The sequence below is a fragment of the Chanos chanos genome, chromosome 9 (genome assembly GCF_902362185.1).
Source record: "Chanos chanos chromosome 9, fChaCha1.1, whole genome shotgun sequence".
Classification (NCBI taxonomy): Eukaryota; Metazoa; Chordata; class Actinopteri; order Gonorynchiformes; family Chanidae; genus Chanos; species Chanos chanos.
Genome location: NC_044503.1, coordinates 4,410,055 through 4,435,341, shown reverse-complemented (window position 1 = coordinate 4,435,341; position 25,287 = coordinate 4,410,055). Strand labels below are relative to the sequence as shown.

The 25,287-nt window shown below is 42.8% G+C and overlaps 3 protein-coding genes across 3 annotated transcripts; 1 reads left to right on the top strand and 2 right to left on the bottom strand.

The window, feature by feature from the left end:
* Nucleotides 1-5,337: 5,337 nt before the first annotated feature.
* Nucleotides 5,338-7,206, bottom strand: LOC115820661 (complement factor D-like). Its single transcript, XM_030784299.1, has 5 exons — nucleotides 7,170-7,206; nucleotides 6,782-6,929; nucleotides 6,517-6,658; nucleotides 5,593-5,844; nucleotides 5,338-5,487 (listed from the first exon to the last, which is right to left on the bottom strand). The coding sequence occupies exons 2-5, from the start codon at nucleotides 6,868-6,870 to the stop codon at nucleotides 5,338-5,340; spliced, it is 633 nt and encodes a 210-aa protein (XP_030640159.1). The 5' UTR covers nucleotides 6,871-6,929; nucleotides 7,170-7,206.
* Nucleotides 7,207-16,852: 9,646 nt separating this feature from the next.
* Nucleotides 16,853-18,348, top strand: LOC115821141 (mast cell protease 4-like). Its single transcript, XM_030784903.1, has 5 exons — nucleotides 16,853-16,889; nucleotides 17,159-17,309; nucleotides 17,541-17,682; nucleotides 17,800-18,045; nucleotides 18,190-18,348. The coding sequence occupies exons 2-5, from the start codon at nucleotides 17,218-17,220 to the stop codon at nucleotides 18,346-18,348; spliced, it is 639 nt and encodes a 212-aa protein (XP_030640763.1). The 5' UTR covers nucleotides 16,853-16,889; nucleotides 17,159-17,217.
* Nucleotides 18,349-20,240: 1,892 nt separating this feature from the next.
* LOC115820660 (mast cell protease 1A-like) lies at nucleotides 20,241-21,593 on the bottom strand (the record flags this gene model as incomplete). Its single annotated transcript, XM_030784298.1, has 4 exons — nucleotides 20,241-20,399; nucleotides 20,505-20,756; nucleotides 20,838-20,979; nucleotides 21,439-21,593. Coding segments are annotated over 4 exons (708 nt in total), but the record flags the coding sequence as incomplete, so codon positions are not given.
* Nucleotides 21,594-25,287: the final 3,694 nt, after the last annotated feature.

Sequence of the window (25,287 nt, the reverse complement as noted above, 5' to 3'; positions counted from 1 at the left end):
AGTCAGGGTTTGTAGGACAACAGAACCGCAGGAGTGTTGGCCATGCAAAATAGACTGCCGACTGTCATGCTTTAGAATAATATAATATATTACTTTTACATTCTATATCTATTTGAATTAGCCTTTTATCTTTTGATCCTTTTGAAACTTCTTTTTCTTATCGAGTACATCTGAGACTGAGTTTAAGTGTGAGAAACATGTTCCAGCAGTGATGTGGTCATTTTGATCTGAATCTGAGGCCTGAAATATGGCGTGTGTTAACCACACATTTCCATTGAGCTGCATTTGATGATGCTTGATGATAACAGGGCAGAATCATGTTATTTTGAAGTATAAGCATGTGTGTGTGTACTCATGTATACTGAGAATAAAAACAGTGGAACAAAGAATATACAAACTTTCTCATATATGGACTCAAGCGTACGGCTCACGTGTAAATTAGAATTAAAACTCTGTTTATTGGTCAAACTGACCATGAAATGTTTGAGGCCCATTTTAAGAGCTGTTAACTTAACATGTCGCCGTTGCAATATCATCAATACTAATCAGATTATCTACTAACACAATCAAATAGGTCTTCAGCTTTTTTGGTGTTTAATTCTTATGCATTCACAGTTTGGACCATCAATACTTCATGTAAAAAATGCTGTAGCCAAACTCTAAGAAGCTGTTTTCACATATGAACTATGGACTATGTCTGCAGAATCAGGTTCGGAAGTTGTCCTTTCACACACGTAGCGCACAACAGGAGACTGTCAGTGTGGTAGACTAACGTTCATTTAGGGTCCGATCCGACTGATTCGGACATCTCACATACAGCTCCTCCGGTTAGAGTCTAGATTATTTTAGGGTTGCAGTGCATGTCTGAAAGGGCATTAAGTAAAAAATCACATTGCGCCTTATAAACCAGTCGTTTTTTATCTTACGTGTGAGGGCTTAAATAACTGAATGTATCAGAAATAGGCACCTCTGCAGCAATTGCAACTGTCTCTTTGTGGTTATAAGCACCAGCCACAACTATGAACTCCCCTCCCCCAGCAATATGATAAAGATTATAAAGATTCTTTACCCTCCTGCCGTCTGGCAAGAGGTACCGAAGCATTCGGACGCCCACGGCTAGACTGTGTAAAGGCTTCTTCTCCTTAACGCCCAGTGACTGGACTTGGAACCCTCTACCTCATGCACACAACACACACACACACACACACACAGATGCCTGCACATACACTCACACCCAGTTGAACACCATTCCACTCAAATGATATGTCCATTTGCACATTCCTGTTACTGCACTGTCCACCACTGCTGCTAATTATTGTACAACACATTACCTGCTGCTAATACAGCACAAGCACTGCTTAAACTGAGCTCATCTTTGTACAACTGGTTAATGGACTTTTTAACAAACAGGCCCCAGCCTGTCAGACTCCACAACATCACATCCTCCCCATCATCCTCAATATCGGAGTTTGCAGATGACATGGCTGTGGTGGGACTCCGAGTACAAGCAGGAAGTGGACTAGAGGCCTGGTGCAAAGTCAACATCCTCTCCATCAATGTAGAGAAAACAATGGAGATGACTGGGGACCTCAGGAAGACCAGCACCACCAGGGCCAGGACCACCAGACTGAGGAACAGCTTCTTCCCGGACCCTATGAGACTGACAGATTCTCTATCTCACTGATCATTGCTGCTATTATTACTATATTAGTGCTATTATTATTATTACTACTATTACTGCACTTTAAGACAGAGAATTCTGCAGTCGCAGACTCCCAACATCCTCCCTGGCATATCTTTCTTGGTCCTCGGTACCTTTCAAGTGGATCATCTCGTGTTTGTGCTTGTGCTGACTCTGGCACTACACATTGGTATGACTCCCTTTTGTTGCTGCACTCCACTTGGTTCACTGACTTGTCTCACTGGCTAGAATTCAGGTGGTACAGCTCTGAGCTCACCTTGTGGTCCTAGTTGGGGTCTGACTGTTCTCCGTTCAGAGATCGGCAAAGGTCAAAGGCTTTAGAAGTATTCTTCTTCTTTAGCAGTGTCATCGGAACCCACCTTGTCTGTATCTTTGGGGTTTCCTTCACACAGGACAGGTATGCTCATTTCCTTCAGTTGGTAAGTCATTAACCAGGAGTAGGTGCTTACGGTGTAGTACGCAAAGGGTTCTGTCTCCCACTTCTGCTTGAACTCTGTAAACAGGTCCATCTCCAACCCTTTCAATGACTCTGTGCACTCTCTCTTCCCAGCTTTTACGAGGCTTGCTCGGGCCACCCCTCTCTGACAGATTTCCAACAAGCACACGGATCTCCCAGCTGGTGCACAATACCTCTAGCACCTGGATCATAGCACCGTTTCCCTTTCGCTGAGGACTTCTGTCTATTTTCAGAGGAGATCCTATAGGCCTCCTGCATCCGAGAAGACCATTTCTGGGTCAGGTCTGCACCTCCTGTTTAGGCTTGAGGTCAAAAATCAAGTCAATGGGCAAGCGTGGAGATCTTCCGTAGAGGAGAAAGAAAGGCGAATAGCCTGTTGCCTCATGCCTTGTGAAATTGTAGGCATGGACAAAGCTATTCTCAAATTCCTGGCCCTGGTCATGATGAAGCTTTTCCGGGTAGCCAAAGTGAGGAATGAAGTCATGAAATATCTTCTCGGCTGCAGTTTTGCCAGACTTGTTTTTAGATAGGCTTGTGTGAAATGGGTAAAGTGATCTACAATGACTAAGATAAAGTCATGGCCTCCTTTACTTGGCTCCAGATGGAGGTAGTCAACAGAGATGAGCTCAAAGGGGGAACTGGTTGAAATGGAGCCCATGGGTGCTTTCTCTGGGGGGGGTTGGGTCCCTTCTGCTTAATACATGGACATTGACGGAAGACTCTTGAAGGACAATTAGAATAGTTATGATTAGTATAAGAAATGAGGGGGGGGGGGGTGTCTGTTATTAAACTAAACTCTAAATAGAGGCAATGTCTCATTCTATAATAGGTGTCAGTGATTTGAAGGAAAATAATAAAGAAAGAAATGGCAAAAGGAGGTAATACCTTAGAACCAGTTTTCTGCTAACGTATCAACACATGAGGTTCAATGAATTGGTTGTATGAAGTTTCCATTCAGGGACCTTAGAACCAGTTTTCTGCTAATATATCAACACATGAAGTTCTGTGAATTGGTTGTATGAAGTTTCCATTCAGGGACCTTAGAACCAGTTTTCTGCTAATATATCAACACATGAAGTTCTGTGAATTGGTTGTATGAAGTTTCCACTCAGGGACCACTGAGGTACAGTATGGGCAACAGGTTTTACTGTGTGTGTGTGTGTGTGTGTGTGTGTGTGTGTGTGTGTGTGGTTTTCTTACTGGTTGTTTTGTTTCCTTGACTTAAAATCTGAATACACAATTGGTGTGGACTGTTTTACTTGTGGACTGTGTGACATACTGTTCAGAATGCCTGAAACACATTATCACTCAATCTGTAACTTTGAAAAAATTTTTGCACGATGAATGTGAAAGCGTGCATCTGAGTAAAATACAGGCATAAAACAGTATGAATGTGTGCATACAAATGTGTGTGTGTGTGTGTGTGTTTGCAAATGCAAATGTAAACATAAACATCATGTATGCAACAGTGGTTGACTGCAAAACAAATAGCATGCTTTCTGGTATATTGCTTTATTTTAGAATCCCTTGCTGCTGAGTCAGAGTTTCACACCGCTGTGACGCCCAACCCCCCCCCCCCCCCCCCCCCCCCCCCCCCCCCAGCCGCAGCCAAGGAGATGGGGGCTTTGAAACTGAGACTGACGGTAAAGAGTCTTGTGGTAGGGTGCCGTCTCAAAAGAATACCAAACCAATGGCGCAGTTCAAAGTAACTATGTTCCCACGGAGCGGGTGTTTGTTGTTAAATGCTTTATATTACTGAACTATAAATATAAATGTGAGAATATGACTGTGAATTTAAAAAAAAAAATGACATGTGCGTAATTCAATATAATTTTGAATATATAAAACAAGAGAACGGATTATTAATGTGAAAATGTTAGCGTGAGAGTGGGGTGGTTACGTAACGACTTTAAGCGCAGTGGTGACGTCTACACACTAGTTCTCGTATAGGTACTATAGGTATCTGGTTTCAAGGGTCGTTGTATGAATGCAATGCGTTAATGTGAAAACAAAAAAATCAGTTGGTGTAAAATGGAACAACAACTAAAAAAGATTGTATGAAAAGATGTTCATCCCGACCTTCTCATGAACCCTGTCTTTAATCTCCTGTGCCTTTTCATGTGGTCTTCTTTAATGCATTTTTTCGTGTTTAATGCAAGTCGTGTTTAATGCAAGTCTGCAGATTGATGCTGCTGGATCTCACTGATGCTACTGGATCAGACCAGAGATGGGTAGCTGCAGCAGTTGGGTTCAACTGTATTGGGACTATGAGTTCTCTCTCCCTCCTACACTCTTTCTCTCTGTGTGTCTGATTGGCTTTGATCGTGTGTGGCCAGGGCTTTGTTGTGTGGCAGGCTTTAACCTGTATGATTGTCTGTTTCATCTTAAGCCCACGGGCTTTCTGTTAAAATTTGTCTGGGCCATTTATCATAGAGGAAGTTGGGCCTCAGTAATAGAACAATGCTAAAATCAGATTGAAGTCTGGTGAATTCTTTATGTTCAACTGTGGACAGTTTCTATAACTATGTAAACGCAACTATGTACTTGCGTTCTTGCTTAAACCCACAGAGTTAACTAACATTCAGAATAACACAGGGCAGTATCACTATCCGTTTATTGGTAGATTATTTAGCTCACATTCTTAATGATGGCATTAATCCAGTGCAGACCAGAGGAAATGTGGTGTGGACATTGGGAAGGGTGGGTTTGTCATGGTGACTGTCATGTGACCCCAAACCACCACTAGCTTTGACATTTTTCTCTTTGTTTTGAGGAGGAATGAGAATTGTGTAGGGAATGTGGTTTGTTTTCCCACCTTCCTTGTTTTGTGACAGTTGTCTATATAATCAAGCAGGGTTCAAGTGTGAGGCAGATATGATGTAAGTGTGAGTAAGACAGAAGCTATAAATGAAAGTCACTATGTGGCAGTGCCGGCAATTGAAAAACAGATATCGGTAGAAATGGAAGAAACTGGCTATGATCGCATAAAGGCCATAAAACTTCTAATTTTCAGGAGCAATTTTGGTGACCCAGCAAGCTCGGGAATGAATTTGTTTCCAAGATGTGTGTGTATGTGTGTTCTACTCTCAGTAGCATACAGATGCATAGCTTCTGCTGACACAACCACAGGAGCTAAAAACTGATGCTGAAATGTTTATTGGTCAAGTACTGGCTGTAGTCATCCAGTGATGCTTTTAACCCAGTGCAGATAAGAGGATATCTTGGTGTAGACATTGGGAACAATGGGTTTGTCACAGTTACCCTTCTGATTGAATGACACCACGCCCACTGCTTTCTCCCCACACACCAGAGGACCTCCAGAATCCCCCTGTGGAACAGAATAACATCACAACAGAATTCATAATTTATCCCTAACATTATTCTTTCCACAGCTACGTTCTCAGACAATATCTGTAATGAACTGTGATCTTACCTGGCAAAATCCTGCTCCTCCAGAAGCACAGAGCATGTGATCGGTGATTAATCCTCCCCAACGCTGTCTACACTGTTCTCTATCAAAGATTTGGACATTGGCTTCCATTAGGCGTGAAGATACAGGTCCATTTGTTGAAATGCGACCCCATCCTGCCACAGTACACCTGGACCCGGCCGCAACGTCTTCGTTTCTTCTAGGCAGTGGAATGGGCTGCACTGCATTAGGGATCAGCTTAACTTTCTGATCCAGCTGCAACAGCATCATCAGCATTATTAAGAATCTCAGTCAAGTTTGTGTGGCCGAAAATGCAAGAAGTAAAGTATTACACTATCATATGTATGTATGTATGTATGTATGTACGTATTTAATTGTTTATTCCATTCTTTCTGAACTGGGAACTGACAGTTCCAGGTATTATTGTAAATTCTTGCCCTGACACAAAATCTGCACCAAATTGGGAGGCTGAAACCAGGGCTAGTGCAAACCTGCACTAAAACACACAAAATCAGCCACTGCTTTGTTTTCCACCTGAACATACCCTGTTCGCAAAAGTCTCCATTTAAACACAGCACATGTTACATGACTTCCCCTGGTTTCATCCGCAACTGTACAGACATCGATTTGAGGCTGAAGCTAATTTAACCCAACAGATCACAGCCAGTTGGATTCTTCATGACATCCAACCAAGCAAACCTTATCACAGATCTCTCATGTTAGCTTAGCTATGAACGTGTTGTATGTATTTATCATGTAAGTTGCTTTGGATAAAAGCATCTGCCGAACTGATGAATATAAATATAAAAATGTAGGCCTAAATGTAACTCTCACAAACTTAGCAAAGGCGCATCTTATAATTTAACACGGTGTTACCCCACAGCCACAAACTGTAATTTTCAAGATTTGTTTTAAATATTAATTTACCTGCAAAAGCATGATGTCATGTTTCACAGCATCGTTGTTATAACCAGGATGAGGGAGACGACGCCTCACTCTCATGCGGACAGTGAACTGATCTGTGGCAAACAGATCATGAACACCCACCACAACTGTCATACCAGGTCCGCTATGAAGAACAAGATTGTTAATTCACAAACACTGTCTATTTCTAACTTTAATTTGATAATGAAAATCGTTCTTTTTAGGAGACATCCTTTTGAGCAGAGTCAGTCCTGTATTCAACTCTTACTTGTTACAGTGGGCAGCGGTCATAACAAAGGACTCAGACACAAGAAAACCACCACAAATATGCTGATTGTTTAACTGCACAGAGACCATGTAGGGTCTGGAGTGAGGTTTGGCCTCAGTCCCATTGATTATTCCCACGTCCACATAGGCTGAGAGTGAGAGAGGGAGAGAATTTTAGTTGCAAAGAGATATTGATTACCGGTATCAAGAGGTATTGATAAGAACCAGTCTTATTTTGGTTGGTCAAGGTTTTTTTCAACCTCACCAGACCAACAGCTCTGAAGTAAGATCACTATAAGTATAAAATGTTTCTTTATAACAATATATCAAAATATTAAAAAAGAAAATATTGTAACACTAGTGTAAATAAAGTAAAATGCAGATCTTACCACAGAGAGTCAGGGCTGGCAGGACAGCAATCAGCAGGAGCAGAGGAGTGTTAGCCATGCTGTCTGTAGGACAGAGTGATCTGTGTCTCAGACAGGAGCCGTTGCTTTATATATGTGCCAGTTTGGTAGTTTCAGTGCTTTGCGGACTGCAGTTCGCTGGTCTGGTCTGACACATGCTTATTACAATCACTGATACCATCTCACTGTTAGCCAGAATCTAAGCGTTAACCACAGACCCCAAAAGTTTAGTCTACACGGGTCCAACACCTCAATAAAATGCTATTTTACTGCTTATAGAACTCGAAATAGAGCTAGAATTGGAGCTAGAATTATAACAAAGCAGTAGTACTACAGCAGGAACAATAACATTTGAGAGTGATTGACAGCCAAACAATATGTTGTCACACCAACAGTATAAGGAGTTTGTACGTTCCTTTGGACATGGAATCACAAGCATCGGAAAAAGCTGTTCGTCACTGCAAGGTGCCAGCCAGTGCATAGTCAGGGGGAAAAGAGAGTGCCCGCCATCTTGGACCATCATCCTTTTTATAGCCTGATCCCGCCTGTCGCTAGGGTTACAAATTGCTTCAGCTGGGCTGGGACAGGAGTGGAGTGAGAGAGCGAAAGCAAGAGAGAGAGAGAGAGAGAAAGAGAGAGAGAGAGCAATCCAAAAGAATGCACAGAAGACCCAACGGCATTCAAACATTGCAATAAAACATACAAGTTACACATCCCCCATTTAGTCCTAAAACTGTCTGTTTTTGACATTTCCCCTCCAGCTTTAATGGTGGTCATCCCGACCATCTGCTATTGTCTGCACCTCACTGGAAGTGTCCCACGGGTGCTTCGTTTCGGCCGAATCACCAGCTGGGCTTGATCGGTCATAGCTCCCCTTGCCGGTATATTAGACCTCCCTAAGACCTTCAATTTCTGTCTCTAAGGAGGCTTCCTGAGTTGGAACAGGGGGCCTCAGTGGTGAAGCAGTCCCCACCACGGTTTCACCGTTCCCACCAGGGGCCTCCTGCTGCTTGACATTAGCAGCCCTGAGGGACTACCCGGTCCAGGCAGAGGGCTGATCCGTGCGGAGGGTGGACTATGGTCTTGAGGCACTGGCTCAGTGCTGTTTATCGGAGATGGCCAACTGTTATTCCTTCTGAGAAATGATGCGATAGCAGGGGAGGGAGAGGAGCTCTGCTCCTGCTGTCTGGGAGCATTCGCCCAGGGCAGGGCGTGACTCAAATCTGGCCGTGGCGGTGCTGTGGTGATTTCAGATGCAGCATCAATGGAAGCTTGAGGGAAGTAGTCAACTGGGCATGGTCGGAAGTTCCTGTGAATCGTCTTGACCGGGCCATCCTTTCCCTCTGGGCGAATGACATAGACGGGCTGCCCAAACACCATGTAATGAGGAATCATTCCTGTGCTGCTGTGAATGGTGTTATTATAGACTTTTAGGAGCTCTGGAAGCTTTGATGGCCAATGGGTCTGCTCCTCCACATGGCCAACAGGGAGAGTCTGGTCTTTGGTTGGAACAGCTAGGGTGTATCTAGAAAACAAATCGGTGATAACCAGTCTATAGTGGTACCAATCCAATGGTTGCCCAAGCGACAAGCAATGGAGGCCCACAATCTCAAATGGCTAACTGGTCAGTATTGGTTTCAAAGGGGCTCTGGTTTCACCTCCTGCTTTATTCACCACTCAGGTAGGGCATTGAGCAGACCATGATCATACATCCTTGTTCATACCAACCCAGAAGAACCTGCGACGGAGCATGGAGAGTGTACGGTCTGCACTTGTGTGACCTGCTGCACAGTGGTATGGTTCCCAAACCCTGCAGCTCTGCTCTGGGGGAACAATGACTTGGTACACCAGCATCCCAGTGGTAGTCTTGGTAATGGTTCTTACAAGAACTCCGCCTTTCATCTCCAACCGATCCCATTCTTTCAATAGTGCCTGCATATAAATGGAACGTGCATGATTAGTGTCACATTGAGGGCGCTCACGTTGTTCCTTACATGTACGGACAAAGCAGATATCCGCATTCCGTTGTTGGTGCTCAGCCCATGCCTCTGCCGCTGGTTCATCCAGCAGTTGAGGTGAGGTCTCAGCAATTTGGACCGCCGCAGCCAAATTTGCTTCTCCAGGTAGTCGTGACAGCACATCTGCATTGCGGTTTACTGTCCCCGACCTATACCTAATAACTTACGATAAATTTGCCAGTTGGGCAACCCACCTTTGCTCCGTGGCACCCAGCTTGGCTGTATCCAGCCAAGGTCACTTGAGTAACTTGAGCCCCCCAGAGATAATCTTTAAACTTCTCTGTCATTGCCCACTTCAAAGCAAGAAGTTCTAACTTAAAGGAGCTATAGTTCTGGTCATTTCGCTCTGTTGGGTGTAAGATCCAGCTTGCATAAGCAATAATGCACTCCTCGCCTTCTTGATCCTGGGAAAGCACTGTTCCTAAGCCATCCAGACTGATGTAAAGATGGAAAGGTAGGTGAAAATTTGCATAGGCCAATATTGGAGCACTCAGGAGGGCATTTTGCAGGCGATCAAATGACTCCTGGCATGCTGATGACCGTGTGATGGGGGCTGTGGGACAGTTGGCGTTGCCATACAATAATTGGTGCAGGGGGGCAGCAATCTTCGTGAACCCTGGAATGAACCAGCGGTAATATCCAACAAATCCTAAAAAGGAGCGAACTTGCCATACAGTAGTGGGCACTGGCCAGTTCCTCACTGTTGCAGTCTTATCTGAGTCTGTGGACATCCCCTTTTTGCTCTTGCCCCAAAACTTCACCTTGCATTGGGATAGCTTACATTTTTTCTGTTGAGGCTTCAATCCGTGCATTCCGAGGCATTCAAACACCTGCTCCAAATGGTTCCAATGGCTTTGGAAGTCGTGTGAATAAACGATAACATCGGCCAAGTGGATGAGAGGGTGGTCGTGCACCATCTTTCTTTTGGACTAACACTACTGGTGCAGCCCATGGACTGGAGCTCTCCTTAACAACCCCGCTGTCCAGCATGCTCTGCAGTAGTGACCTCAGCTCTGGGCAAAGACTAGGAGGCACAGGCCTATACCGCTCTCTGATGGGAGGAGCTGTGCCAGTCGGAATGTGGTGGTGAACAGCACGCTTTCGGCCAAAGTCTTCCTCATCGATAGCGAACACATCGGTCCAGTTGCAGAGGAGAGCAGTGAGCTGGGACTGCTGAGAAGATGTCAATCCTTCGCCCTGCAGATGCAGGGCCGGATGATGCCCCCTTCTCTCTGCACCCACGGCCCTTATGTCCACCTCCAAAACTGTCAGTTTTTGGCATTCATACACGTGTCAGGTCTGATTTTGTACACACCACAGAATAGTATCATCCTCTTATTTCAGTTGCCTTTTTTCTGTTTTAGTTCAGATAAACACCGGTTATTGAATATCTTACATAATAGACAGATCTGTGGAGCAATTTCACATTTACTGTCATCAGCCGGTGCTTAACAGTCACAAATTTGCTGATCCATCCAAAAGCGGGAGCTTAATTTTTAAAAACATACTTTGCAAATTATGCTCTGACTTCTTCACTCACATGTGTATGTGCTGTAGATTTCCTCTGTGGTCTGCATCCTTGAAAACTCAAATAGCAAAGTTCTGTTTTGCTTTTTGTCATTTGATCCAGAATAAGTTTTGATTCCAGTGGTAAGTTGGTTGATCAAAAGAACCTGAGGCCTGCAGTGCAGTATGTCTTCACCAAGCATTTCCAATGATGTGTGATTCTAAATCATAAACATAATTACATACGTGTAACTGCCAGCATATGAATAAATGTATGCGTGTATATGTGTGACTGTGTAAATATATTAGTTTGAGGAGTCAGGTTGTTAACAGTGGAACACAAAAATATTCAAAGTTTCTCTTATACTGGTTTACACATGTAACCACCTTAATAATCCAAATGATAATCCAGACAAACTGTTTATTGGTCAAACTGATCATTGCATTCATCTCCTGATGGCATTAATCCAGGTCAGGTAATGTTGTCAAGGTTACTCTGTGCATGACATCACCCCTGGCCCCCCTGATACATCAAAGAGCTCTCAGGGCATGTCTGAGTCACCCCTGGGCGGCAGAGTAATGTGGCAGGGACTGAGCCTGCATGAAGAAAACTAAACATATTGTGAAATTAGCATACCGGAACTAACCTTGGTTTTTAACTGAGCAATAAACTTTTATCTCGCTGTTCAAATCATGACTATGCTCATCCAATGATGCTTTTAAACCAGGGTAGATTAATTTGATTTTGTATCTTGTATTTCAGGTTCATAATCTGAAAGTAAAACGTTCTACTTTCTGATTTCAGTAATGAATACAAGACTAAAATATGAGTCGTACCAGAGAGAGAGTCAGGGTTTGTAGGACAACAGAACCGCAGGAATGTTGACCATGCAAAATAGACTGCCGACTGTCATGCTTTAGAATAATATAATATATTACTTTTACATTCTATATCTATTTGAATTAGCCTTTTATCTTTTGATCCTTTTGAAACTTCTTTTTCTTATCGAGTACATCTGAGACTGAGTTTAAGTGTGAGAAACATGTTCCAGCGGTGATGTGGTCATTTTGATCTGAATCTGAGGCCTGAAACATGGCATGTGTTAACCACACATTTCCACTGAGCTGCATTTGATGATGCTTGATGATAACAGGGCAGAATCATGTTATTTTGAAGTATAAGCATGAGTGTGTGTGTGTACTCATGTATACTGAGAATAAAAACAGTGGAACAAAGAATATACAAACTTTCTCATATATGGACTCAAGCGTACGGCTCACGTGTAAATTAGAATTAAAACTCTGTTTATTGGTCAAACTGACCATGAAATGTTTGAGGCCCATTTTAAGAGCTGTTAACTTAACATGTCGCCGTTGCAATATCATCAATACTAATCAGATTATCTACTAACACAATCAAATAGGTCTTCAGCTTTTTTGGTGTTTAATTCTTATGCATTCACAGTTTGGACCATCAATACTTCATGTAAAAAATGCTGTAGCCAAACTCTAAGAAGCTGTTTTCACATATGAACTATGGACTATGTCTGCAGAATCAGGTTCGGAAGTTGTCCTTTCACACACGTAGCGCACAACAGGAGACTGTCAGTGTGGTAGACTAACGTTCATTTAGGGTCCGATCCGACTGATTCGGACATCTCACGTACAGCTCCTCCGGTTAGAGTCTAGATTATTTTAGGGTTGCAGTGCATGTCTGAAAGGGCATTAAGTAAAAAATCACATTGCGCCTTATAAACCAGTCGTTTTTTATCTTACGTGTGAGGGCTTAAATAACTGAATGTATCAGAAATAGGCACCTCTGCAGCAATTGCAACTGTCTCTTTGTGGTTATAAGCACCAGCCACAACTATGAACTCCCCTCCCCCAGCAATATGATAAAGATTATAAAGATTCTTTACCCTCCTGCCGTCTGGCAAGAGGTACCGAAGCATTCGGACGCCCACGGCTAGACTGTGTAAAGGCTTCTTCTCCTTAACGCCCAGTGACTGGACTTGGAACCCTCTACCTCATGCACACAACACACACACACACACACACACAGATGCCTGCACATACACTCACACCCAGTTGAACACCATTCCACTCAAATGATATGTCCATTTGCACATTCCTGTTACTGCACTGTCCACCACTGCTGCTAATTATTGTACAACACATTACCTGCTGCTAATACAGCACAAGCACTGCTTAAACTGAGCTCATCTTTGTACAACTGGTTAATGGACTTTTTAACAAACAGGCCCCAGCCTGTCAGACTCCACAACATCACATCCTCCCCATCATCCTCAATATCGGAGTTTGCAGATGACATGGCTGTGGTGGGACTCCGAGTACAAGCAGGAAGTGGACTAGAGGCCTGGTGCAAAGTCAACATCCTCTCCATCAATGTAGAGAAAACAATGGAGATGACTGGGGACCTCAGGAAGACCAGCACCACCAGGGCCAGGACCACCAGACTGAGGAACAGCTTCTTCCCGGACCCTATGAGACTGACAGATTCTCTATCTCACTGATCATTGCTGCTATTATTACTATATTAGTGCTATTATTATTATTACTACTATTACTGCACTTTAAGACAGAGAATTCTGCAGTCGCAGACTCCCAACATCCTCCCTGGCATATCTTTCTTGGTCCTCGGTACCTTTCAAGTGGATCATCTCGTGTTGGTGCTTGTGCTGACTCTGGCACTACACATTGGTATGACTCCCTTTTGCTGCTGCACTCCACTTGGTTCACTGACTTGTCTCACTGGCTAGAATTCAGGTGGTACAGCTCTGAGCTCACCTTGTGGTCCTAGTTGGGGTCTGACTGTTCTCCGTTCAGAGATCGGCAAAGGTCGAAGGCTGTAGAAGTATTCTTCTTCTTTAACAGTGTCGTCGGAACCCACCTTGTCTGTATCTTTGGGGTTTCCTTCACACAGGACAGGTATGCTCATTTCGTTCAGTTGGTAAGTCATTAACCAGAAGTAGGTGCCTACGGTGTAGTACACAAAGGGTTCTGTCTCCCACTTCTGCTTGAACTCTGTAAACAGGTCCATCTCCAACCCTTTCAATGACTCTGTGCACTCTCTCTTCCCAGTTTTTACGAGGCTTGCTCGGGCCTCCCCTCTCTGACAGATTTCCAACAAGCACACGGATCTCCCAGCTGGTGCACAATACCTCTAGCACCCGGATCATAGCACCGTTTCCCTTTCGCTGAGGATTTCTGTGTATTTTCAGGTCCCTTCTGCTTAATACATGGACATTGACGGAAGACTCTTGAAGGACAATTAGAATAGTTCTGATTAGCACAAGAAATTAGGGGGGGGGGGTGTCTGTTATTAAACTAAACTCTAAATAGAGGCAATGTCTCATTCTATACTAAGTATCAGTGATTTGAAGGAAAATAATAAAGAAAGAAATGGCAGAAGGAGGTAATATCTTAGAACCAGTTTTCTGCTAACCTATCAACACATGAAGTTCAGTGAATTGGTTGTATGAAGTTTCCATTCAGGGACCTTAGAACCAGTTTTCTGCTAATATATCAACACATGAAGTTCTGTGAATTGGTTGTATGAAGTTTCCACTCAGGGACCACTGAGGTACAGTATGGGCAACAGGTTTTACTGTGTGTGTGTGTGTGTGTGTGTGTGTGTGGTTTTCTTACTGGTTGTTTTGTTTCCTTGACTTAAAATCTGAATACACAATTGGTGTGGACTGTTTTACTTGTGGACTGTGTGACATACTGTTCAGAATGCCTGAAACACATTATCACTCAATCTGTAACTTTGAAAGAATTTTTGCACGATGAATGTGAAAGCGTGCATCTCAGTAAAATGCAGGCATAAAACAGTATGAATGTGTGCATACAAATGTGTGTGTGTGTGTGTTTGCAAATGCAAATGTAAACATAAACATCATGTATGCAACAGTGGTTGACTGCAAAACAAATAGCATGCTTTCTGGTATATTGCTTTATTTTAGAGTCCCTTGCTGCTGAGTCAGAGTTTCACACCGCTGCGACCCCCCCCCCCCCCCCCCCCCTCCCCCTAGCCACAGCCAAGGAGAGGGGGCTTTGAAACTGAGACTGACGGTAAAGAGTCTTGCGGTAGGGTGCCGTTTCAAAAGAACACCAAACCAATGGTGCAGTTCAAAGTAACTATGTTCCCACGGAGCGGATGTTTGTTGTTAAATGCTTTGTATTACTGAACTATAAATATAAATGTGAGCATATGACTGTGAATTTAAAAAAAAAAATGACACGTGCGTAATTGAATATAATTTTGAATATATAAAACAAGAGAACGGATTATTAATGTGAAAATGTTAGCGTGAGAGTGGGGTGGTTACGTAACGACTTTAAGCGCAGTGGTGACGTCTACACACTAGTTCTCGTATACGTACGATAGGTGACTGGTTTCAAGGGTCGTTGTATGAATGCAGTGCGTTAATGTGAAAACAAAAACATCAGTTGGTGTAAAATGAAACAACAACTAAAAAAGATTGTATGAAAAGATGTTCATCCCGACCTTCTCATGAACCCTGTCTTTAATCTCCTGTGCCTTTTCATGTGGTCTTCTTCAATGCATTTTGTAAAGTCTGCAGATTGATGCTGCTGGATCTCACTGATGCTACTGGATCAGACCAGAGATGGGTAGCTGCAGCAGTTGGGTTTGACTGTATTGGGACTATGAGTTCTCTCTCCCTCCTACACTCTTTCTCTCTGTGTGTCTGATTGGCTTTGATCGTGTGTGGCCAGGGCTTTGTTGTGTGGCAGGCTTTAACCTGTATGATTGTCTGTTTCATCTTAAGCCCACGGGCTTTCTGTTAAAATTTGTCTGGGCCATTTATCATAGAGGAAGTTGGGCCTCAGTAACAGAACAATGCTAAAGTCAGATTGAAGTCTGGTGAATTCTTTATGTTCAACTGTGGACAGTTTTTATAACTATGTAAATGCTTATGCTCTTGCTTAAACCCACAGAGTTAACTAACACTCAGAATAACACAGGGCAGGATCACTATCCGTTTATTGGTAGATTATTTAGCTCACATTCTTAATGATGTCTATATAATCAAGTTGGATTCAAGTGCGAGGCAGATGTGATGTAAGTGTGAGTAAGACAGAAACTGGAAATGAAACTCATTATGTGACAATGCCTTAAATTGAAAAACAGATATCGGTAGAAATGGGGGAAACTGGCTATGATCGCATAGAGGCCACAAAACCTCTAGTTTTCAGGAGCAATTTGGGTGACCCAGCAAGGTCGGGAATAAATTTGTTTCCAAGATGAATTCGTATATAAGCCTGTGTGTGTGTGCGTGTGTGTGTGTGTGTAATGTAATAGTTTCGTATGACTTGATGACAGCTAAAGAGGGAGTTCTCAGGCCAAGCCATAAGGTAAAAAACCTGACCTTGTGGTCGTGCAACATTTCAAAAGAACAGAAAACCAGCTGCATGCTTCAGCCATGTCTCTACTGATCAATCATGTGTGATGAACTGAATCTAAACAGGAATCACTGGACATCACTAGAGTCAATGAGTGGGAGGCATGAACATCTGAGGTGGTTTGGAGTGTTCGAATCAAGAAAAAATCAGCTCCGTTCATGTCGCCAGGGTGTAATAAGGTGATGATGATCTTGCTTTGATGTGGCTGGCGTTTGCACTTCGTCAACTTGTATGCCTCAGTTCTGAAACCCTCCTGTGAGCTGTGAAAGCATCTCTTAGCTTTGGCTCACAGGGGGACAGAGCTGAGAGAGTTTAAATGTGAGTTGGATTGTTGCCAGTGTGGGGGTGGCATCTACTTTCCTGCTCACGGGTGCACAGCGCAAAAACCCAGTCTCAAGGATATTTGCATGAATACATAAGGAAATGTATTCATTTTTTATGAAATGCAGCAAAGGCAAATTCATGTCTCCATCTCGAAACCTTGACTGTAACTTATGCCACTGGTCACTGGAACTGTCTGCAACTCCACTCAGCAGCAACAGCAAGGCAACCACAACGTGTTGCAATTCTAACCAGGTGTGAAATCAATCACACGTAACGCACAGTGGGTAAAGATGTGATTATTTAAACCCCTCCTGTGTTAGCAAACGCTAGTTACTCTAAACTGACACTATGACTAACACTCCTCTGCTCCTGCTCACCTCTGTCCTGCCTGTCTGGGCTCTCTCTGGTAAGACTCATAGTTTAATTCAGTTAGTTCGCACCAGCGTCTTCAGATAGATAGATAGATAGATAGATAGATAGATAGATAAATAGATAGATTAATTGATTGATTGATTGATTGATTGATTGGTGCAGATAAAAACATTACTGCATCTATTGCATTGCTCAATACTCAACACATTTTTCTTTTAAATGTACAAGCAAAACAGTTGGTGAGACTCATTTCTCTCTCTCTCTCTCTCTCTCTCTCTCTCTCTCTCTCTCTCTCTCTCTCAGCCTCTGTGAATGTGGGAATTATTAATGGAACGGAGGCTGAACCTCACTCCAGACCCTACATGGTCTCAGTGCAGAAAGACAACGAACATTATTGTGGTGGCTTTCTGGTGTCTCATTTCTTTGTGATGACAGCAGCACACTGTTGGGAAAAGTAAAGGTTTTTATTTAGTCACACACAGCACACACACCGGGGTCACCTGTTAGATATCACAGGTCTGTTCCACTATTACACATAGTACGATACATGAGCCGATGAGTGATTTCCAAGTAAAGAGATAAATAATCAATGCACTTCTGTCGTAAACTCATCTGATAATTAGAGCCATTAAGATGATGTCTGTAGATGTCTGAACTGATCTAATTACTACATTGTGCTTTGTAGGGGAATGGAGTTGACAGTGGTGTTGGGAGCTCATGACCTGTCAATCAAAGAGACTTTCAGTTACCGTTTGAGTGTTAAACTCTATCATGTCTACCCTGGTTTCAACAAAACCACTTTAAAGAATGACATCATGCTTTTGCAGGTATACAGCTTGTGTAAAATCACTGATTGTTTTGTACAATAAAGAGCTTTTTTAATTTGTTTGTTTTCATTACAAAGAGGGGCTGTAGTCTGACTAACGCTAATATTGCTGTTGTAGCTTCCTCAGAAAGCGCAGAAGAGCAAGACAGTGGACACAATTCCATTTGCGCGAAAAGACAAAAAAGTGAAAGCTGGTGCCAAGTGTGATGTGGCTGGTTGGGGTTCGAAGAAGAGGAATGGACCCAGAGCTCCAAAACTGCATGAGGCCGATGTCAAAGTAGCCAGCAAGAAAAAATGCCAGGCTTATCGTTCTTATGACCCCTCTGTCATGTTGTGTATCGGTGGGAAAGCAGGTTTTTGTAAGGTAAGGTCACACACTCCAAGTGATACATTACAGACAGATACGGAAATTGCCTGTAGCAAGAGGTTGTCATTGGATGAATATAAGGATTAAATATTGTTCACTTACCTGTCGTGTACTTACCTGTGGCTTCACTTTGCTGTACAGGGAGACTCAGGGGGACCTTTGGTGTGTGAGAAAGAAGCAGTGGGGCTGGTTTCATTCAATGAGAAAGGAAACTGTGACAAACCTACAATCCCCAATGTTTACACCAAGATTTCTGCCTTTGTGCCTTGGGTTGAAGCTGTTATTAAAAGTGTGAAGTGAACATTTGAATAATAAACTGGGTCGTCCTCTTCTTTTGTCTTAATCAGAGTGGTTCGTTATGTGTGTGAGCATGAGAATGTGTGCACGTGTGTGAGCGAGTGTGTGTGCGTGTGTGTATGGTGTGTGTTCATGTGTGTATGTTTCAGCATGTTCGTGTTTGTGAGTGTCCGCGCGTTCATGTGTGTGTGAGAGATATATTTTCAGTTATTAGCTTTATATGTATTAAATTGTTCTAAGTATATGAATATAATATTTGAATATTTACATTAGACATTAATATCTGAGAGGCAAAGTACATAATGTGGCTGTTATACTGTGCATATGCTTTTATGATTTCGCAAGCAATTACATAGTTCAGCCTGCAGATGGAGCCATTTGTTCAGTTAAACATCTAAACGACTGTGGTGGTGTCATTTAGCCAGTTCTCCAGGATGAGATCATTTGGAGCAGTTTAAAGTACCACTGTTACCAATTTAAAAGCCAGTCTATGCTTTATGTTTTGTCTGGAGTAGGTTTTATGTATTGCCTGTACTTTCTGTATTCCATTCATTTCCATAATGACTCTCTTGTTCAATTAGGGTAGCTCTTTTTTTTTCATCTCTGTGAGTTGGAGTCTTGCTGTAAGGTATCCTGTGTTTATGGTGAGGTGGTTAATAGCTGCCCTGCAATGGACTGGTGACCTGTGCAGGGTGTTTCCCTGCCTTTCGCCCATTGAGTGCTGGGATAGGCTCCAGCAGCCCCCATGACCCTAATTAGGATAAGCGGTTTAGAAAATGAATGAATGAATGAACGAATGAAGGGATGGATGGATGAATGGATGGATGGATAGTCAATAGCTGCTTGTTCCAGCTGAGAAATGTTTGAAGATCCTAAAAAACACAGGATAGTTTTGCATACTTTGAAGTATAAGCTTGTGTTATAATATGAAAGTGTTAGTTTAACAGCACAACCAAAGATATGAGTGTGCGAGGACTAGTTAAGAGATATGTGGAAAGAGTGTTGACATTTGAGCTGGTGGGTTTTTCTTGGTTCATTTTTTTCCCTTTAGCAATTAAAGAATTAAACACTCCTCTAAGGTGCAGATTTGTATCAGAACACTGCACCGGTAATATGATCTGTCTTAACCAATCAGGTTTTACTTTATATCCTCCAGTCGCCTCCAACTACCAATCAGGTTTCACTTCATACTCAACAGGCACGCCCAAACACCAATCAGGTCTTACCTCACATTCTCCAATCACCTGCAAATACCAATCAGGTTTTGCTTTACATTTGATTTGTGGTTAGATCACCTGACAATTCTGTAAGATTGTTGACAATTCCAAGACAGTGCTGTGCCCAGTGAGGGTGGATTTGAGGCAAAATGCTGCTTCCATGCAAAGCAAAATGCAAGGTTGCAACCACCTCACTGCTGACTAAGAGTTTCACACCCTTAGCTTCTGAGCACAACTAAAGAGAGAGCTCTGTAACTAACGGTAAAGACCCCTGTCGCCATGGTGACAAAGTGCCTCAAAAGAACATGAAACCAGCCATTGCAGTTCATGCTTATGACCACGCTGGCAAAGAGCACATGCTTTTACATTGCAGCTCTCTGCACAAATGCAGGAAAATTTCGAATAAATCTCTTTAATGTTGAGCCATGACTTCTGCATGGTGTTGTGAAAGTTTGGCAAACACAGAAATATGACAGAAGTATTACTCTTAAATTCATGATTAAAATAAGCACACACACACACACACACACACACACACACACACACACACACACAAACACACATTCACACACAATGTCCACTCAGATTAATGCATCAACAAAAAGACTGAGATCAGTTTATTGTTAAAATTTTCACTTCAAATGCAAAACAAGAACCAACTGATTATTAATGAGATGCTCATGGATTTCCTTCAATGATGGCGTTAATCCATGGCAGAAAGGAAGATATGTTGGTGTAGACATTGGGAACAATGGGTTTGTCACAATTACCCTTCTGATTGAATGACACCACGCCCACTGCTTTCCCCCCACACACCAGAGGACCTCCAGAATCCCCCTGTGGAACAGAATAACATCACAACAGAATTCATAATTTATCCCTAACATTATTCTTTCCACAGCTACGTTCTCAGACAATATCTGTAATGAACTGTGATCTTACCTGGCAAAATCCTGCTCCTCCAGAAGCACAGAGCATGTGATCGGTGATTAATTCTCCCCAACGCTGTCTACACTGTTCTCTATCAAAGATTTGGACATTGGCTTCCCTTAGGCGTGAAGATATAGGTCCATTTGTTGAAATGCGACCCCATCCTGCCACAGAACACCTGGATCTGGCCGCGACGTCTTCGTTTCTTCTAGGCAGTGGAATGGGCTGCACTGCATTAGGGATCAGCTTAACTTTCTGATCCAGCTGCAACAGCATCATCAGCATTATTAAGAATCTCAGTCAAGTTTGTTTCAAAAGGACATTTAAAGAATACACGACATTTACCTGCAAAATCATGATGTCGTTTTCCAAAGTGCTGCTGTCATAACCAGGGTGGACATGGTAACGTTTCACAGTCATACGGCCAGTGCAGCTCTCTCTGGATGACAGGTCTTGGTAACCTACCACAACTGTCAGTTCACCGCCCCTACAATGGACAATGTGCCAATGATTTTACTTCTCATATTCATGGCACAGAAAGTCCTTTCCTTATCTATGTAGTTCTAATTAGCAGATGCAGTTTTGAAAGCAGTGCATCAGAAATTTGTCATTTTTCTCAGAATTCATGAGCCAGATACCATGTCACACTAAATGTTATTATCTGAATCAACATGAAAACTGTGTCTGAAACTCTTATGTAGCAATGGTCTACTGTCCTTATAAAGAGCATCAAGGTTATAGAGCTGTCAGAGACAATATACTGTCAATATACTGTCAATATACTGTACATATTTATTCGTTGCACTTGTGTCAGAAGAATCAACTCTAAATTTTCTTTCTTAAAAAATAAAAAATGTCACTAGGAAGAGATCCCTAAATGTGATGGTGGAGTATTTTCCTAAAAGTTGAAGTTAAAACTGAGTGTGACAAAGAGAAAGGCTCTTACATATCCCAGCAGTGGGCTGCAGTCATGACAAAAGAGTCACCCACGAGAAAGCCGCCACAAACGTGATGACGTTTCTGCACTGATACCATGTAGGGTCTGCTGTGTGGTTTCGCAATTGTTCCATTAATTATTCCCACATCCACATGGGCTGAGAGAGAGAGAGAGAGAGAGAGAGAGAGAGAGAGAGAGAGGGAGAGAGAAAGAGAGAGAAAGTAAGAGAGAGAGAGAGAGAGAGAGAGAGAGAGAGAGATCATGAATCAGGGAAACACACTGCTATGTCATTTTTAATGAGATCCTTGGGTTTCTGATTTGATGCAGAGTTCATTTTGATTCAGGTCATATTTGATTCTGTTTCCTGCAAAAATTACATCATGAATGTTGATGCTACAAGAATCAATCATATCTTTGCTATTACACCAAGAACATGCAAATAACTTGGGTAACGTTCCCTGAAAACACTGCCTTGCTATTCGCGCATATGCACAATATTACCTGATTATCAAATGAGGGATTGATTTTAGGGTTGGGGAAAATTATGAATACATTTCCAGAGCTGGAACTGGAATTTCTATTGAAGTACAGGAACTTAAACTGAAGACTTATGTAAGCTTCAACTCAAATTACATCTGGAAATACCTATCTAAACAGCTTTAACTTATCTTGAGTCTTACCAGAGAGAATCAGGGCTGGCAGGGAAGAGATGAGCAGAAGTAGAGGAGTGTTGGCCATGCTGTCTGTAGGACAGAGGAGATGAATGTCTTCACACACAGAAGACATTTATATATTGAACTGATACCAGCATTTTTTTCATCAACATTCGTAACTTCACCCACATCCGTGGATTGATCTTACATGTGGTGGTGACAGGAAAGCTTCATTGTGGTATTGTTTTCAACCTTCGACTTCTTTCTCACACCACTAAAGCAACAGGCCACTTCAAAGACCAGCATTTTGACAATTTATCTCAGCCTGTACCAATTAGAGTCTAGTATCAAGGTTATTTTATCTTCTCTTACGTGAATAAATAATGTGATGGGGTCCATGAGTTTGTAACATGAGTTTGCAGAATTCTCAAGATTTAAAATTTTGTTTGCATTTCTTGACCTGAACCTTACAAAACTGATTAAATTATGTGTGCTTCTCTGTGTTGTTGGTACAAAAAGCATTTTGCTGGTGTGAGATCCTTTATATATGTTATACTGGTATTTGCCATGATACCATAACACTGCACTTTGAATTAAGTATGTCTTTGAGATGTGACCTTGCAAAGCAATTCAGGAGGAGCGCACTGTGGATCACTTTTCAGAACATAGTACCACTGCTGCTTCTTTCCACTTAACACTCGCTGATGTGAGATGTTCTTAGTCTAACAGAAATGTTTTACAGAAACGTAATGTTCATGTTTATTTTTATATTAGGTCCACGGCAAGTTTTCATACCAGCTGCAGAGATTAAGTCTTCTTGCAGAGACCCTGTCTCTGTGGTGAGGTGGTTGAGCAGCAGAACATGAAACCAGAGATGAATGACCACATGTTTCCATTCAGCAGCAATCGAAGGCCTTGAAACACAAAATGTCACATGGCTGAAGTATAAGTTTTAGTCTCAGCATATTTAAATGTGAATGGAAATAAGTGTCAGTGAATGAATAAAGGCATGAGTGTGTGAGAGTTACTTGAGAGATTTTCATAAGGAGCCTTAACGTTTAACATTTGTCTTGGTTACTGTTTATTTATTTTTTCCCCTTGAACAGTTGAAGAGTTAAGCCGTTATCTCAAGTTCACAAGATCACAGTTATCAGAATACAGAAGACACCGTCATGAGCCGTCAGTCTTAACCAATCAGGTTCTGCTTCACATCTTCAAAATGCTGCTAATCACCAGTCCAGTTCTGTGTGCCATCTGACCCAATGAGAGTGGGTCATAGCATTTTTATTTTAGTTGTTTGTTTTACAAAAAGACAGTCCTTTGAGTTCATTGTATTTTATGAGTGTACACTTATGCCAAAACTTCTGGTCATATGGTTTTTCACAAAAACACAAAATGTCTTCACAGACAGGGGACATTTGCTTATTGACACCTATACCAGCACTTTTTTTTCAACAACATTTGTGACTTCACCCACATCTGTGAATTGATATCACAGGTGGTAGTGACAGGAAAGCTTCATTGTGGTATTTTTTCCAACCTTTGACTTCGTTCTCACGCCACTAAAGGAACAGGCCACTTCAGGCCACTTTGACATTTTGTCTAAGCCAGCATCAGCTAGAGCCTAGTATCCAGGTTATCTAATCTTCTCTTACTAGAACAAATTGATTCACTGATTGATTGATTGATTCAGATAAAAACATTACTGCATGTGTTCCATTGCTCAATACTCAAGACTTTTTTTTTTAATGTATGAGCAAAACAGTTGGTAAGACTTATTTCTCTCTCTCTCTCTCTCTCTCTCTCTCTCTCTCTCAGCTTGAATGTGGGAATGATTAATGAAACAGAACGGAACCTCACTCCAGACCCTACATGGTCTCAGTGCAGAAAGACGACAAACATTATTGTGGTGGTTTTCTAGTGCCTCCTGTCTTTGTGATGACAACAGCGCACTTTTGGGAAAAGTAAAGGTTTTTATTTAGTCACACACAGCACACATCGTGAGTCACCTGTCAGATATCACAGGTCTGTTCCACCAGGTGAACAGGGAGTACAGTAGGGGGCTGAGCACACAGCCCTGTGGTGTGCCTGTGTTGAGGATCAGTGATGTGGCTGCTGATTCTCACCACCTGGGGCCTGCCCTTCAGGAAGTCTAATATCCAGCTGCAGATGGAGCGTGCTAGACCAAGGTCAGTGAGCTCTGAGACGAGTTTTGAGGGAATGATGGTGCTGAATGCCAAGCTGTAATCAATGAAAAGCATTCTCACACATGTATTCCCCTTGTCCAGGTGGGTGAGCACGGTGTGTATTGCCAAGGCGATGGCGTCATCTGTGGCCCTGTTTGGTCTGTATGCAAACTGAAGACGGTCCAAAGTGACAGGAAGGGAGGAGCAGATGTGGGTTTTAACCAGTCACTCGAAGCTCATCATGATGACTGATGTCAGTGCAACAGGGTGGTAGTCATTTAGACAGGAGGCCATCGGTTTCTTGGGGACAGGAATGATGGTGGATGCCTTCAGGGAGGTGGGGACCACGGACTGACTCAGGGAGAGGTTGAAGATGTTGGTGAACACCTTCATCAGTTGGTCAACGCACACTCCGAGAGCTCGACCAGGGATGCCATCTGGCCCTGGAGCTTTGCAGGGGTTGGGGGTTGACCCTTTTGAAGGACCGTCTCACATCAGCTGTTTCTAGGGTCAGCGTGGCAGCCTTCCCATCCACATGTGGATGCACGATGGGCGCTGTGTTGTCCGCATTGAACCATGCATAAAAGGTGTTTTGCTCATCTGGGAGCGATGCTTTGCGCTGGGCAATGTCCTTGTTTTTCCCCTTGTAGTCTGTGATGCAGCTCCACCTCACATGCTCCTGGGGTCAGAGCTCTAGTAGCTGGAGTCCACTTTGTGCCTATACTTCTTCTTGGCATCCCTGATGGACTTCCGGAGGTCATATCTGGCTGCTTTGTAGGCGTCAGGGTCCCCTGAGTTGAAGGCGGTGGTCCGCGCTTTGAGTTTAGCGCGAATCTCCTGGTTGACCCAGGGCTTCTGGTTCGGGTCGGTCCGAACGGCGGTTTTTGGGACGACATCGCTGATACACTTGCTTATATAGCCTATGACGGAGTCTGTGTATTCACCGATGTTGCCACCCGCTGCATCCTCAAACATCTGCCAGTCAGTTTCAAGTTTCAAGTTTTATTGTCATTTACTAG

What these genes read in the sequence shown, in the direction of transcription:
- LOC115820661 (XM_030784299.1), bottom strand. Translation starts at nt 6,870, where the DNA reads ATGGTCTCTGTGCAGTTAAACAATCAGCATATTTGTGGTGGTTTTCTT. An exon ending in ACCGCTGCCCACTGTAACAA is followed by an intron (nt 6,659 to 6,781) that starts GTAAGAGTTGAA and finishes TGTTCTTCATAG; the next exon opens with CGGACCTGGTATGACAGTTG. An exon ending in ATGACATCATGCTTTTGCAG is followed by an intron (nt 5,845 to 6,516) that starts GTAAATTAATAT and finishes ATGCTGTTGCAG; the next exon opens with CTGGATCAGAAAGTTAAGCT.
- LOC115821141 (XM_030784903.1), top strand. Translation starts at nt 17,218, where the DNA reads ATGGTCTCAGTGCAGAAAGACAACGAACATTATTGTGGTGGCTTTCTG. An exon ending in GCAGCACACTGTTGGGAAAA is followed by an intron (nt 17,310 to 17,540) that starts GTAAAGGTTTTT and finishes TGTGCTTTGTAG; the next exon opens with GGGAATGGAGTTGACAGTGG. An exon ending in ATGACATCATGCTTTTGCAG is followed by an intron (nt 17,683 to 17,799) that starts GTATACAGCTTG and finishes TTGCTGTTGTAG; the next exon opens with CTTCCTCAGAAAGCGCAGAA.